This window comes from Carassius carassius, chromosome 6 (assembly GCF_963082965.1).
Source record: "Carassius carassius chromosome 6, fCarCar2.1, whole genome shotgun sequence".
NCBI lineage: Eukaryota > Metazoa > Chordata > Actinopteri > Cypriniformes > Cyprinidae > Carassius > Carassius carassius.
Window position 1 is genome coordinate 3,224,052 of NC_081760.1, and position 13,449 is coordinate 3,237,500.

Below are 13,449 nucleotides of genomic sequence, written 5' to 3' on the forward strand. Positions count from 1 at the left end.
ATGTAGGTTCTCAAGGTTTAAATATATATATATATAAATAAAGTTTCCTTGTTTTTGCTAAACATTTTTTACTAATAATGTTAGACTATTATATTGCTAAAATAAAAATCAGACATAATTTACGTTTTTCAGAAATCATTTTGTTAAATTGTTATTATATATTTCAAATAGGCTACCTTAATTTAGGCTATGTGTGTGAGAAACTCGCTTATTCTGAATTTTTGAGTTTGTGCATGTCATTGTGCCTGAATTAATTAGCCTACTGATTTATTACTTTATAGTTCGATATCTTTAGTCTAGAAATCCAGCTGTGAAATACAGGATTGCAGCCTTATATTACAAAAATATATTACAAAACGAACCTACAGACAGATAAACACTGAGATAATCACTTTGTTGTAAGAAAAAAAACTGAAATTTAAGTGTGCCAACAATTTCTGCTGAACTAAAAAGAGCTAAATTAGAATTTAGTTATCTTCACTCATGGATGAAGTGTCGTCAAGTTATCAGAACAGCCTCAGATAGGCTATATGCTTAATTTTGTTTACAATTTAACAGTATTCAATAATCAAATGTATTTTAGAAATTAGGACTTTTTTGTGGATTAGCCATCCAGTGCATTATATATTTGGTTTTGCATAAATCAGAATCTTAACTGATGCAAATGTTAAGCTTTTAAGGCTATTTTTTTTGTAGCTACTGTTTGTGTGTGTGTGTGTATTTCAAAAGTAAATACAGATTTTAAATGTAACTTTATTTTATTACTGATACAATACACAGCATTACTATTAATTCAGAGTAAAATTATATGCATGGGGCCTCGTGGTTTTGACTTTGCTTAGGGCACGTATGGTAAAATCGCCATTTCACATGAGAAAAAAAAAAGAATTATTTGTCCATTTTACCTCAAACCGTTGTCGATTGATTTCTATGCATAAAAACATGGTTTGATTAAGATCAACCATAAAAGCAAATAATCGGTGGACAAAGCTATCTTTAGTCAGTTCTAGCTGGGTTGTCCGTCTTCCATATTGATCTGTTAATGAGATGAAACTTTTTCAGACAGTCTGGGTCATTTTGGCAACCCAGCATTGGGTCAGACTGTGAAAATAGATTTATTAAGCTAATTCAGCGTTTATTACAAATTAATATACTGGTTTATAAATCACTCTCCTTTTCAGTGCAACAATTCGGATAGTTTGATGGATCATAATCTCATGCAATCTGTAACAAAATAATGTGATTTATTATGTGATATTATTGGGAAGCTATTGTTAGCTAAGCTCGAACGCGCCTGTGGCAAATCAACCCGTTGGGCAAATTCACATGTACGCAGATGTCCCTTTTAAAAGCGCTGTGATAGCACCAGCCGAACACGACTAATCATAGCAGTGTTGTGGATATTGTTCAGCTGGTGCTCTTGTGAGGGACTGTTGCTCTCATAACGTTATGATGGATGGGCTGCACACTCGCCAGTCCTTTGAGCGGCTCAACGTGATACTCGCTTGTTGAGCACAAAGACGCGTGGATAGCTATTTGCATTAAAAAAAAACACTCTATCATCTCTTGTCTCTCTTTTTCACCTACATACACACTTACACCACACACCACAAACTCTTTGATTATAGTTCATGTCAAATGTCATGCAAGGTTCAAACTAAATAAGAACAAATAAATGCGAGTAAGCCTATAAACAAAACGGCTTAAAATAAATACGATACCGATTGTATATAGCTAAATAACGATTACGTCATAAAACCACGAAAATGTTAGGCTACAAGAAACATAGCGTTCAGAAAATTGTGAATCCCTGCTTATACCAGGCTTGTATATTTCCAGTTTATTCGACTTTAATTAAAACTATAATATTAATTCATAATTAGCCAATTTTTATATCATATGCCATTATGAGAAATATCAATATTAATGCATAATGTATTTAATATGTAATTATCTTCTGAAATTCTTTCCAGCTTATTGTAATTCTATTAACCATTAATGTGTGTAGCCTAATATAAACTGTATAAAATGCCCCATTAAACAGCCTACCAACTGAATATAAAATTTTAGATTATGAAAAAAAGTACAAGTGAATTAATGAATGAATATGTGATTTGTGATAGTTTGTAGAGATTTCTAAAACAAAAAATAGGTAGGCGGCAATCATTTTGCTGCTGGCTGATCTGATGCAGGTGGAGGCAGAGATGATGGAGAGACATGTCAAAAGCATAATACAATGAGAGCAACCGCCTCGTGTCAGTGACCGACTTAATCAGCTGAACTTCAGGGCTAATAAAAGCCACGGAGCACTCGCATAAGAACAGTTCCGGGGACTGCACCAATAGTGATGGAGTTCAGTTACCTGCCTTCCTCTGCATACGAGTCTGGGATGGACACTGGCCGAGCCTCTGGCCGCTCCACAGAGTTCAGCTCCTGCAGTCAGACCTTCAGCTTTCAATAAAACAGGTGCAATTTAGGAAACACGACCAGTTGCCATTTCATTGCGCCTGGTTCTAATCAACCCTCGCACTACATAACAGGTTAGTCTTTGCTTTAATCCTAATTATTAGTATATCAAATTAATTAAGGATGTAATTGTTTGCATTTGGCTAAGATTTTGTGAATTTGAAACATGACAGCTACAACCTTTTCACTACAGAAAAATGCAAATACTTTTTTCTCATATAGGTTCTCTTATGTTCAAAAGCTTTGGGTAGCTTGTTTTTTAATTAATTATTATTTTTTAAAAGATATTAATATTTTTATTCAGCAAGGATGCATTAAATTGATCAAATGTAACAGTTAAGAGTTTACATTTTGAGAAAAAATATTTAAAATAAATGCTGTTTTTTTAATTCATATTCATCAAAGAATACTTCTAAAACGTAAATAAGCAATTTTTTTTAAAAAGCACGATTTATTTATATATATAAAAAAGTTTTTAACATTTATTTATTTTCATTTCATATTAAAATAATTTCTGAAGTGACACCCGTGACTTTTACAGTTACTGATTTTGTTATTTTATTAAAATGAAAATATATATAAAATTAAAATGCAAACAAATTAAGCGGGATATGTATATTGTAGGCTATATTCCAGATAACCGTATTAGAATGATTTCTGAAGGAGCATGTGACACTGATGACTGAAGTAACGACGCTTTGTCATCACAGGATTATTTTTTTTTAAATAAAACATTTCAAAACCTTACCTTACTAAAACTTTAGCATGTTATAGAGTATACAGTTGCTCCAATTACTTATTATAAAACATTATATATATATTTGTGTTCAAATAAAATGCCATTCAATTTCCAGTTCACCACAAACTTCTGGCTTATGAACTAGGCGTCCAGGAGAGACGCAAACAAAGGCGCGTGCGCACCATCTTCACGAGCGCGCAGCTGAAAGCGCTCGAGCGCGTGTTCTCACAGATGCATTATCCAGACATCTACACGCGAGAGGAGATCGCACAGGAGATCCATCTAACGGAAGCTCGAGTTCAGGTACCTTATCTTCTGCACTGATCATTCTTCTTAAAAGACCTAAATACCCCATTCATAAACTAGAGCAACGTAGACAACATTAGCAGCAAGCAAATGAAAGAAAGCATGAATACTTAATAAATAATTACATTGTTAATATCACGTCAACCGGTTTTTATTAGGTCAGGTGTTTAAGTGTATTTATTCATTATTTTATTCTGTTCTATTCAGGTCTGGTTCCAGAACAGACGCGCTAAATTTCGCAAACAGGAGCGTGCATCTCTACTGATTGAGTCATCTTCTAAAGCAAACAGTTCACCTTCCCACTACAGCTCCAAAACGATGACAGTCCCTGACCCAGACAGCACACAACCCACCCTTACCCCAAACCCGGACCTCAAAAAGGACAACAGCAGTCTCAGAGAGGACCAGGCTCCAGACGAACTGACCTTGTTCACACAGAGGTCAAGAGGTCACCAAACTCACTGTGCAACAACCGCCTGCATGTGTTGAAAGAGTTCAAACCCTCAGAACCCACTGCATAGATCTCTATAGTGCCATTCATTTACCCCATTTATGTCATTTATCTTTTAGAACCTCATGCAAAAAAGTTTGTATACATAATGGGAGAGATACTAGATTTATATCTTTTTTTATTGATTTGATTAAAATGGAAATAAATGAAGCTGGATAGAAAAAAAAGTGTCATATAATCAGCTAACAGTGCTTTTTGTTCCGGAAGAGATAAATACAGCTAAATATTAAGATTTACAGTACAAACACTGCACACTTATATATATAAAACCATATTGCACTCACAAACACAAGCATGTGGGTCAAATGCAAGTGCATTTAAAATAGTTTATTACAGTTTATTTAAAAACATACACTTGCTATAAAAGCCATTGCATTTCAGCGTCTTGTAGGTTGTCTTATATCGCTCATTTTTAAAATAAATACAGAATATGAAAGTATTTGTCACATACATCTCACTCATCCTTGGCCACTCTTTCCAGTAATTATTGCCTTACTTCTGGGTCAGTTCATATTCTAACATTGCCACAAAATAAACAAACGATATACAAGCATCAGTCAAATCCCCCCGGATCTAAATGACAATGCCGTTAAATCTCAAATATTAACAGAAAGCATAAACAGAAGTTAAAAAGCAGCTGCTAAATGCAATCTGTCCTTGTTGCTGAATTTGATATTTTGGTGACATTTGGATTGAAATCCTTTCCAGTTGATTTAGATAAATATAGATATTTAATAATTGTACATGTCTAAATGCACACGAGTGAAGAGCTTACAGAGGGTGTGAGTTTCATTATTAAATCTCTTGCTCGCACATTCATGGTGTTCGAATAAAGTACAAGGGTAAAAGCAGAGTGCTCAGTGCATATGCATAATACTCTCACCAATACACATTGGTAACTGGAAGCTTTGGATGCAAGGGTGGCCGACACAGACATTATCTAGGAGCGCGTTTCTAAGGCACAACATTGCAGAAGAGAGAAAGGCAACAGAACACATTAAACCGTTTGTAACGGAATAATTTCAAAAGCTAAAAGAAAAGGATTACACTTTACATTACAGTGTTTATTACATAATATACTTCTGATTATGTGGAACTTCTTTGCAGTTTATGTTATTAATTTATTAGCTTGTAATGTACGTGTAACATGGACATTGTAATGTAAAGTTTCAGAGATCATGCAATCTCACCACTCAACTGCAGAGCAAAACGTAAATATTAATAACAAAGTTTGTAAAAGAATAAAATGGAAATGTAAGATCTACCTTAAGCAGCATGCTGTTTACATGGTTTTAAACAATACTGCACAAATAAAGTATCAAACCCCTCACTGATCAAACAAGGAAGAACAGAACTTTTCAATCAAAACCACTCCAAGTAAATAAAAGTGATGGACAATCTTTTCTGTATTCACTTCGTGTTGTCTGTTAAGGCTTCAGGACAAATCATCTATAGGCCTAAAAGTCGCACAACATCATGCTTTCGTCTGTTAGTGCCGAGCATATAAGAACAACGTGAGATACCTGCAAGACCTTTACAAAAACTGACATTATTTTTCACTCATAAAATAATAGATGCACATGTTCTTGAATGAAAACTGGATGCTTGTGCTACCTCATGTTCCACAACAGATATGGATTCAGTCTCACTCTACATTACAGTGCCCATGTTACAATGCATTTACATAAGAAAGTACTTGAACAACATGTAGTCAATAGTAGTTCAAGTTTAGAATTCCATGTCATTGCTGTTAGGCCAAAAACATCCTCTAAACAAGTGCACAAAGGCAGATGTTTCTATCTACGCAGTAGTAGTGAGCATCCTAAAGTATGGTGTCAATTTCACACTTATAAAAGCCATCCAAAAATCTCACTGGCTAAAACATCTAATAAAATGAAATATCTGCAACAGGTTTTGCAATATCTGCAATCTTGGTTTTAGATTTTTATAAACATTTATGCACTCTCTATATTAGTACTTTTAAGGTACATATTAGTACCCTAAATTGTATATATTAGTACCTTTTGAGAAGGTACTGCCATATTGACAACTGTTGTGAGTGTGCAGGTGGCTACCTAAATATTATTTGAGTTAATGGCACAGGTATTTAGCTCGATCACCACCTTTAGTACGGAGGTTGGATAGTGCACATTAATGCAAGAAAGCACATCTTTATTTGCGTGAAGCATTTTCAGGCCTTATCGCTATTGAAATGTGTGTAACATGGCCACTGTGAGGTAAAGTGCTACCAGAACTTCTTATTGTAACAGTATGAACAGACTACTGTAATCGCTGTAATAATCTTTACCGTGTAAGCAATAAGGTCATGTTTCAGCGAGTGCAAAAACAGTCAAATAAAGTCCAGAGGAAAAGCCATCATCTGTGCTTGATTGTGCTGTAAGGAAAACTGTTGGAAACATTGAATAAACATTTTTGTTGTTGGTTATGTTCCTGGGATGGTTTAATATTTCAGTTGTGAGAAGTGCAGAGGCATCACAATGTTGTTGGCTGGCCAGCAGCTGCAAGGAAGGAGCACATTAAAACTGTGTTGAAAATAGTTTAATCCAAAGGTACCAGAAAATCATATCATCACATTTGTAAAAACTATGATAAATTTTGACTTTACTAAAAAATATTTTATTACTCCTAAAATTGTATTTGTTTTTTACTGCTAAAAATAAATAACAAATAGTGGACCACCAATGAAACAGTGTCAATGAAGAGCTTGAAATGAATTATGATAAGAAAAATCAATGCACTATTTCTATTGTTCTTCTCTTCTAATGCAACTAATTTTGTCAAATTATGTAAAAAGTGCAAATATCAAATATTATTAAATTGTAATTATAAAATACATTGTAATATTTACTTGTGTGAATTTAAGATCAATAAAATGCTCGCTATAAAAGCAAGATGTTTCGAAACACTGTACATAACTTGAAATGTGGTAGAAATTTGACAGAAATGAAAAAATGTTCTATATTAATTTATTAAACTAGTGAGATCTTTTAAGAGTTTATTTTCTAGAGTCAACAGGGCACATAGCCAAAGAAAGTTTTTAAATAATTAAAACCTAATGCAATTAAGAACACAGATTTTAAACACAGGTTTTATTCTGTTCATCTTACAAACCCCAATAAATAAAAGGGGGGAATTACAATAACCTGCACATTTAGGATCATGTTTAAGATACAATTAAAACACATTAAGACTCACCCCTTGATTTTATGTAGCATTCTTGACAATTAAGAAGTCCATTTCGAATTCTGACATCAGTTCCAGCACTTGAGTCGCCCAGTAACCCTTTACATATGCCACACTAGAACACATCAGATATTCATATAAGAGGAGGTACACATTACTCACATATAGAGAGAGTAACAACAATGAGCATTACCTTAAAACACTGAATATGGAAGTACAACCCCAAGCTTTCAATGATCATGGCTGCTCCTTTACCCAACGGATGTGCACAACTGGAGCAAAGCTTCTTTCCACTGACTGACCTGCAGAGGGCGCCATACAAAGACATATATTCATGTCTGATGAAACTTTAACAGCTAGCCTTCTTGTCTTGTCAAGTCTTGGAAGAGCAACAATAAGAAAATGTGATATATTTGTAATATTATAAATTGTATAAAATAGGTCAAAATGCGTTCTTTAAGCCTGAGACCAACATTATTATATATTTTTATACATATGTTTTATTTTTAATACAAATGTCTTTAAATTTCGATTTTCAAAAAACAATAGAGGGGTCCTAGACCTTAAAGTGGTAACAAATGCAAAAATGTAATACATGCACGCAATATAAATAAACAAGACTGTGAGAACATAAGCATTTAGCATGATTATGTAACTCCTGAAATGAAAGCAATGCTTATGGCTTCTAATCTTGGTGGCACAACTGTTTTGCATTTCAAATGAATACATTAAAGGAACAGTTCATCCAAAATGTAAATTTGAAAACTCAAAATTCACTCACTCTAGAGCCATCCAAAATGGTAGATGAGTTTTTTTCTTCATCAGAACAGATTTGGAGAAAATGTAGCGTTACATCACTTGCTCACCAATGGATGCTCTGCAGTGAATGGGTGCCGTCAGAGTGAGAGTCCAAACAGCTGATAAAAACTTCCCAAGATGTTAACTGATGGACTGGAGTGGTGTGGATTACTTGTAGATTATTTTGATGTTTTTATCAGCTGTTTGGACTCTCATTTTGACGGCACCCATTCACTGCAGAGCATCCATTGCTGAGCAAGTTATGGAATGCTACATTTCTCCAAATCGGGTCTGATGAAGAAACAAACTCATCTATATCTTGGATAGTCTAAGGGTGAGTACATTTTTCAGCACATTTTCATTTTTGGGTGAACTATTCCTTTAAGCTGATACTTTTGCATTTAAAGTAGATGCAATAAATCTTCTAGGTCAGTTCGACAACATGACACCACAGTCACTGTGTCTGAGTGAAGCACACAAATGCTTTCAAAGCCTATTACTGAAATGCTCCACACACACACACACACACATGTCTCCATGTGATTGAGTATGTGTTGGAGCGAAGGCTCATACCTGCTGGGTGATGGAGGTGGTGTGTCTTGTGAAGGTGTGGGTGATTTTGATGGGTGTGTCCCTAAAACATATTCACACGACCCAGTCCTGCCAGCAGCCACACACACATACACACAAGCATAGAGACACACAACTGTGAAAGCAAGTCGTATTCAGAAATGTTCCATGTGCCAGAAAAAAAATAAACCTCATACTGATCTGATCTTTTAAACATCCTCCACCCATAGCAAAGCCAAGCAGCAATTTGGCACGCATGTGTTTATTCAAGCCAGCATGCAATCCCACAGACACATCCACGTACCTCCTCATCTTTGTGGTCTGGCTCTGGGGTGGACTCTGTTTACGATCCAGTGAAGCAGTTTTCTTCAAATCCTCTTGCCTTTCTTTAGTCTTACGGCTCCAAGAGCCATCTGTAATTACACACAAAGAAATAATGCATGTCTGCTAATTCACTGTTTTAATTGAGCATCCAGTGTGTTTTCTATATATGCAAACATTATTGTGGCAGATGAGTAAAGCATTAAAATACATGTTCTTGCATTTTCTTTTTTAAGGTTGACTATGGTTATTTTAAATTTAAAAGTTTTTTTTTTTTTAATTATTATTTAAAGTTTTCTAAAATGTTTGTATAAGAAGTTTAGCTATTTGTAAAAGCCATTTGTCCTCCAAATCAAGGTCAAGCGTGGCGTAAACAACAGGAAGAATTTGTGAAAAGGATCCTTTTAGATGTTTATCTGTGTATTATTAATGTCATTCATTTTTGTTTTGAAACCATTTGAAATATATATATATATATCATCCTATATATATATATATATTTTTTATGAAAGCTAAGAAAACCATTCAATATCCATGACTCATAAATACAAAATACATCAGTTAATTTAACAAATAATAAAATTAAATATAAATAACTAAATAACTATTGTTATGATTATTTAGAATATCATGAATTCCTATTATAACCAAATATAAATCTTATAATTATTAAATGTCATATTTTAAATATTAGCTTTAAAAATATCAAAAATATCTCATCATCCAAATCAAAGTCATAATATTTAATTAATATTATATTAATTAATAATAACAATATTAATAAAAATTATTATAACATATTATAATTCACCTTGAAAATTATGTTTGAAAACATTTCTGAAAATAAGATTTATGTTATACCTTTACCTGACATTTACAGTCTATCAAATGTTTTTTTGTAAATGATATCTTTTCAAAAATGCACAAAAACATTTATTTTATTAATTACACTTTGTTTAAGACCTCTATGGTCCAGATGAAGTGTGTGTGTGTCTTACCCTGTATAAACTGCAGTTGTGGTGTAGCTGTTTGGCTCTCCTGAGACTCAGTTCTCTGACCGTTCTGCTGAGCTGCTGTGTTTACTTGATCAGGGCTAAAAAAAGGTTAAATTAAGACTGAAACATCCTTTCAGAAAAGTCAACGCTTGAATCTTTATTTTCTGTTACACTTTTTCCTATGACAGGTTGCCAGAGTATATCAAAGTCAGCTTTTTATAGCCTAAAGACTCTAAATGAAATTAAGGTGGATGTTAAAATTAGATTTCTTTTGTAGGTTTTGTGTTATTATGGCAAGCAACCATATATACATTTACATTTATGCATTTAGCAGACGCTAAAAGAGACTTACAGTGCATTCAGGCTATACATTATTTTACCAGTATGTGTGTTCCCTGGGAATCGAACCCTCAACATTTTTCGCTGCTAAAGCAATGCTCTACCACTGAGCCACAGGAAGGATCACCAGAATCAGCACCATTCTGCTGGAAAAGGAATATTATTTTGTATTTATTCCACCTGTGTCTGTTACTCTGGTTCGCCTGCTTCTCCAGCACTTCCTGTTTCCTTTCCCAGTCAGCCAAGGAGAGGACAACGGTGTCACATGGGGCCGAGGGCTGGGTGAGGGGCGGAGCTTCTGTCACCATACTGGATGATAAACCTGAGGTGTGAGGGGTCAGTGGGGTCACGGTTTCCTCCAGTATCTGTCTTTCCTATAAATTAAGAACTAATTAGTGTTTATTAAGGACCAATTAGATGTCATGTGAAACAACTGGAAGACGCACCTCTTCATGGTGTCTCCTCTCCTCCTCTTCCACTTCTCTCTGCGCTCTCTCCCACTCCTCCTTCAGCTTCTCCTGCTCTCGCTGATATTTCTCCTGCAGAAAAAGAGGGATTACTTCCATCTTTGACCTCTGTCATCATTTATTCAACCTTATGTTGTTTCAGCTTTCGTTCTTCTGTGGAACACAAAAGGAGAAAGTCTGAAAAATGTGCTGGCTGCCATTTTCCCACACATTAACAGTGAATATGAATCATGTTATTTTTATGCTATGTGTTGTTTAGGTCACATGGAGGAACTCTAAGAAGACTTCTTGATATTTATCTTTTTTTTCACTGTGTATATTCATGGAAACATTCTGGATAATAATTTGTACTTTATTATTCTTGTATATTTTTTACTTGATGCTTACACTACTTGATATTTTTAGGAGCATACCTCTTTTTTACTAAAAAGAAAAATGTAGAAGCTAAGTTTGATATTTCTGTATATATTATTGTGAAAAATATTATGAAACATACTTAAAATACCCATGTGACGAGCGGAGCGAGGCCGGTGGAGTGATTGGAAATGAGCGACACCTGCTCGACCCACCGGTCTCGAGTCCCACGGAGGAGATGGAGGGATATAAAACCGAAGCGACGACAGTGAAGGACGAGAGAGGACCAGGCCTGGATTTTAGTTGTGTTTGGTTTTTATTTGTGCGCGTCAGTCGTCCGTGAGGGGCTGACACGCTGTTTTGTCTTTATTTTGTCATTATTAAATCTTATTTGATTGTCCGCCGGTTCCCGCCTCCTTCTTCCCGATGATTCTGAAATTTGTACATTGTTACAGTGCTGCCGAAGCCCGGGAGAAGGAGGGACGTGCTGCTGGAGATCCCTCGCCGCTGTGGTGAATCCGCGGTGCCATCCAGCAGGTGAGGGAGTGTGCCGCCATGGACGCTCGAGGCGGTGGGCTGGAGTGAGTTGCCGGGGACGGGCGAGCTCGCTGCCGGCCGCCCGTGATGTGGAGGGGCGGCTGCCGTCCGTGAGGGAGCAGAGGAGTCGGCGCCGTTCGCCAGAGAGCCGGAGCCTGCTGCCGTCCGCCTGAATGGGGAGGAGCAGGGAACGGGGGACTCCTGCCGGCTGCCCAAAACCGGAGGAGCCGTAGCCATCCACCTGGAGGCGGAGGAGTGTCGTGCAGTCCACCGAGGGCCGTCCAGTGCCACCGCCAGGCACCACGGGGGAGATCACCCAGCTGGTGGAGGGCCAAGCGGCAGTGCGTCTGCGAACCAGAATTTTTTTTTTCTCCTCTCTCCCCTCTCTCGTCTCTGTCGCTCCTCATCCTTCCATCTCCTTTTCTCTCGCCTTGTCTGTCCTACCCCCAGGTTCCCGCAGGTCCCCGTGAGCGGTCCCCCCTGGAGGGAGGGAGGGGGAGTAGAGCGCAGTCTCGAGGGCACCCCCCGGCCTGCGAGGGGCGATGGGAGTATGTGACGAGTGGGGTGGGGCCGAGAGACGTGGGAACAGGAGCGAGGATACCCACGGAGGAGATGGAGGGATATAAAACCGAAGCGACGACAGTGAAGGAGGAGAGAGGACCAGGCCTGGGTTTTTAGTTGTGTTTGGTTTTTATTTGTGCGCGCCAGTCGTCCGTGAGGGGCTGACACGCTGTTTTGTCTTTATTTTGTAATTAAAGTTTCTATTTGATTGTTCGCCGGTTCCCGCCTCCTTCTTCCCGATGATTATGGAGTTTGTACATTGTTACAACCCATTTTCCATTTTAAGTTATATTAGAATGCTCCTTATTAATTTCTTATTAATATCAAAGCTAAATTTTCAGTATCATTACTTCAGTCTCCGGTGTCACATAATCTTTCAGAAATCTTTCTAATATACGGATTTGCTGCTCAAAAATGATTTCTTATTTTAACAATGTTAAAAAACTAAAAGTGAACATGATACAATTTTTCAGGATTCTTTGATGAATATAAAGCACAGAACAGCATTTATTTGAAATATTTTTTTTAATAATGTAAAGTCTTTACTGTCACTTTTGATTAATTTAATCCATCCTTGCTAAATAACTATTAATGTCATGCATGAGTCTGCATGGACAAAACTAATCAGCACATTCTTCAAAAATTCCTCCTTTTATATTCCCCAGAAGAAAGAAGTCATACAAGTTTGGTTCTAGTTACACACAAGTCAACAAACAGTGTGATAGATTTGAGAGAAAGTGAAGGGCAGACAGGAACAGATGGGAAACAGCTAACCAGAACACAACAACAGAAGAAGTTGTCTCTACGGAACAGCAGGTGCGCACTTCTCTCACACAAACCCCAAGCTGGCTGGCTATTATACCTGCAGCAGACGTTCCTGCTCCTGTTGCCACTTCTCCTGCCGTCTACGCTCTTCATTAGGATCCCATGTCCAGTGGTCAACCCTTTTTGCAAGGTTCAACATTGGGGTTTCAATCTGATTCACACACACACACAAACACAAACAAAAACAAACAAACACACCCACACAAAAACAAACACACACACACACACACAAAAACAAACACACACACACACACACACACACACACAAAAACACACAGAGAAAAAGAACGGGAAAAAGGAAAGGAAGGTAAGAAGGCAGGGTGCACCTACACTGTTCCAACTTGTATGAGCACAAGTACTTCAAAGTACAGAAATTATCAATAATTTAACATCAATTTTGTAACCTGGAGTTTTTTTTTTTTGGCAAAATGAGGCCTCATTTTTCTAATTCTGTGA

The 13,449-nt window shown here is 36.7% G+C and overlaps 2 protein-coding genes across 2 annotated transcripts in view; one reads left to right on the forward strand and one right to left on the reverse strand.

Moving 5' to 3' along the window:
- The first annotated feature begins 2,347 nt into the window (after positions 1-2,347).
- Positions 2,348-4,314, forward strand: LOC132142114 (paired mesoderm homeobox protein 2B-like). The gene is made up of 3 exons (XM_059551751.1): positions 2,348-2,438; positions 3,321-3,508; positions 3,719-4,314. Exons 1-3 carry the CDS (start codon positions 2,348-2,350, stop codon positions 3,998-4,000), a joined length of 561 nt encoding a protein of 186 aa, XP_059407734.1. The 3' UTR covers positions 4,001-4,314.
- A 2,052-nt stretch (positions 4,315-6,366) lies between these two features.
- LOC132142115 (uncharacterized) overlaps positions 6,367-13,449 on the reverse strand; it is a 46,525-nt gene continuing 39,442 nt past the window's right edge. The window contains exons 25-33 of the mRNA XM_059551752.1: positions 13,031-13,362; positions 10,696-10,788; positions 10,430-10,623; positions 9,914-10,008; positions 8,899-9,007; positions 8,598-8,684; positions 7,420-7,528; positions 7,239-7,341; positions 6,367-6,541 (exon numbers count right to left, since the gene is read on the reverse strand). Of these exons, the coding sequence (XP_059407735.1) occupies positions 6,516-6,541; positions 7,239-7,341; positions 7,420-7,528; positions 8,598-8,684; positions 8,899-9,007; positions 9,914-10,008; positions 10,430-10,623; positions 10,696-10,788; positions 13,031-13,362 (1,148 nt within the window). The 3' untranslated portion in view covers positions 6,367-6,515. The remainder of the gene's footprint in view (positions 6,542-7,238; positions 7,342-7,419; positions 7,529-8,597; positions 8,685-8,898; positions 9,008-9,913; positions 10,009-10,429; positions 10,624-10,695; positions 10,789-13,030; positions 13,363-13,449) is intronic.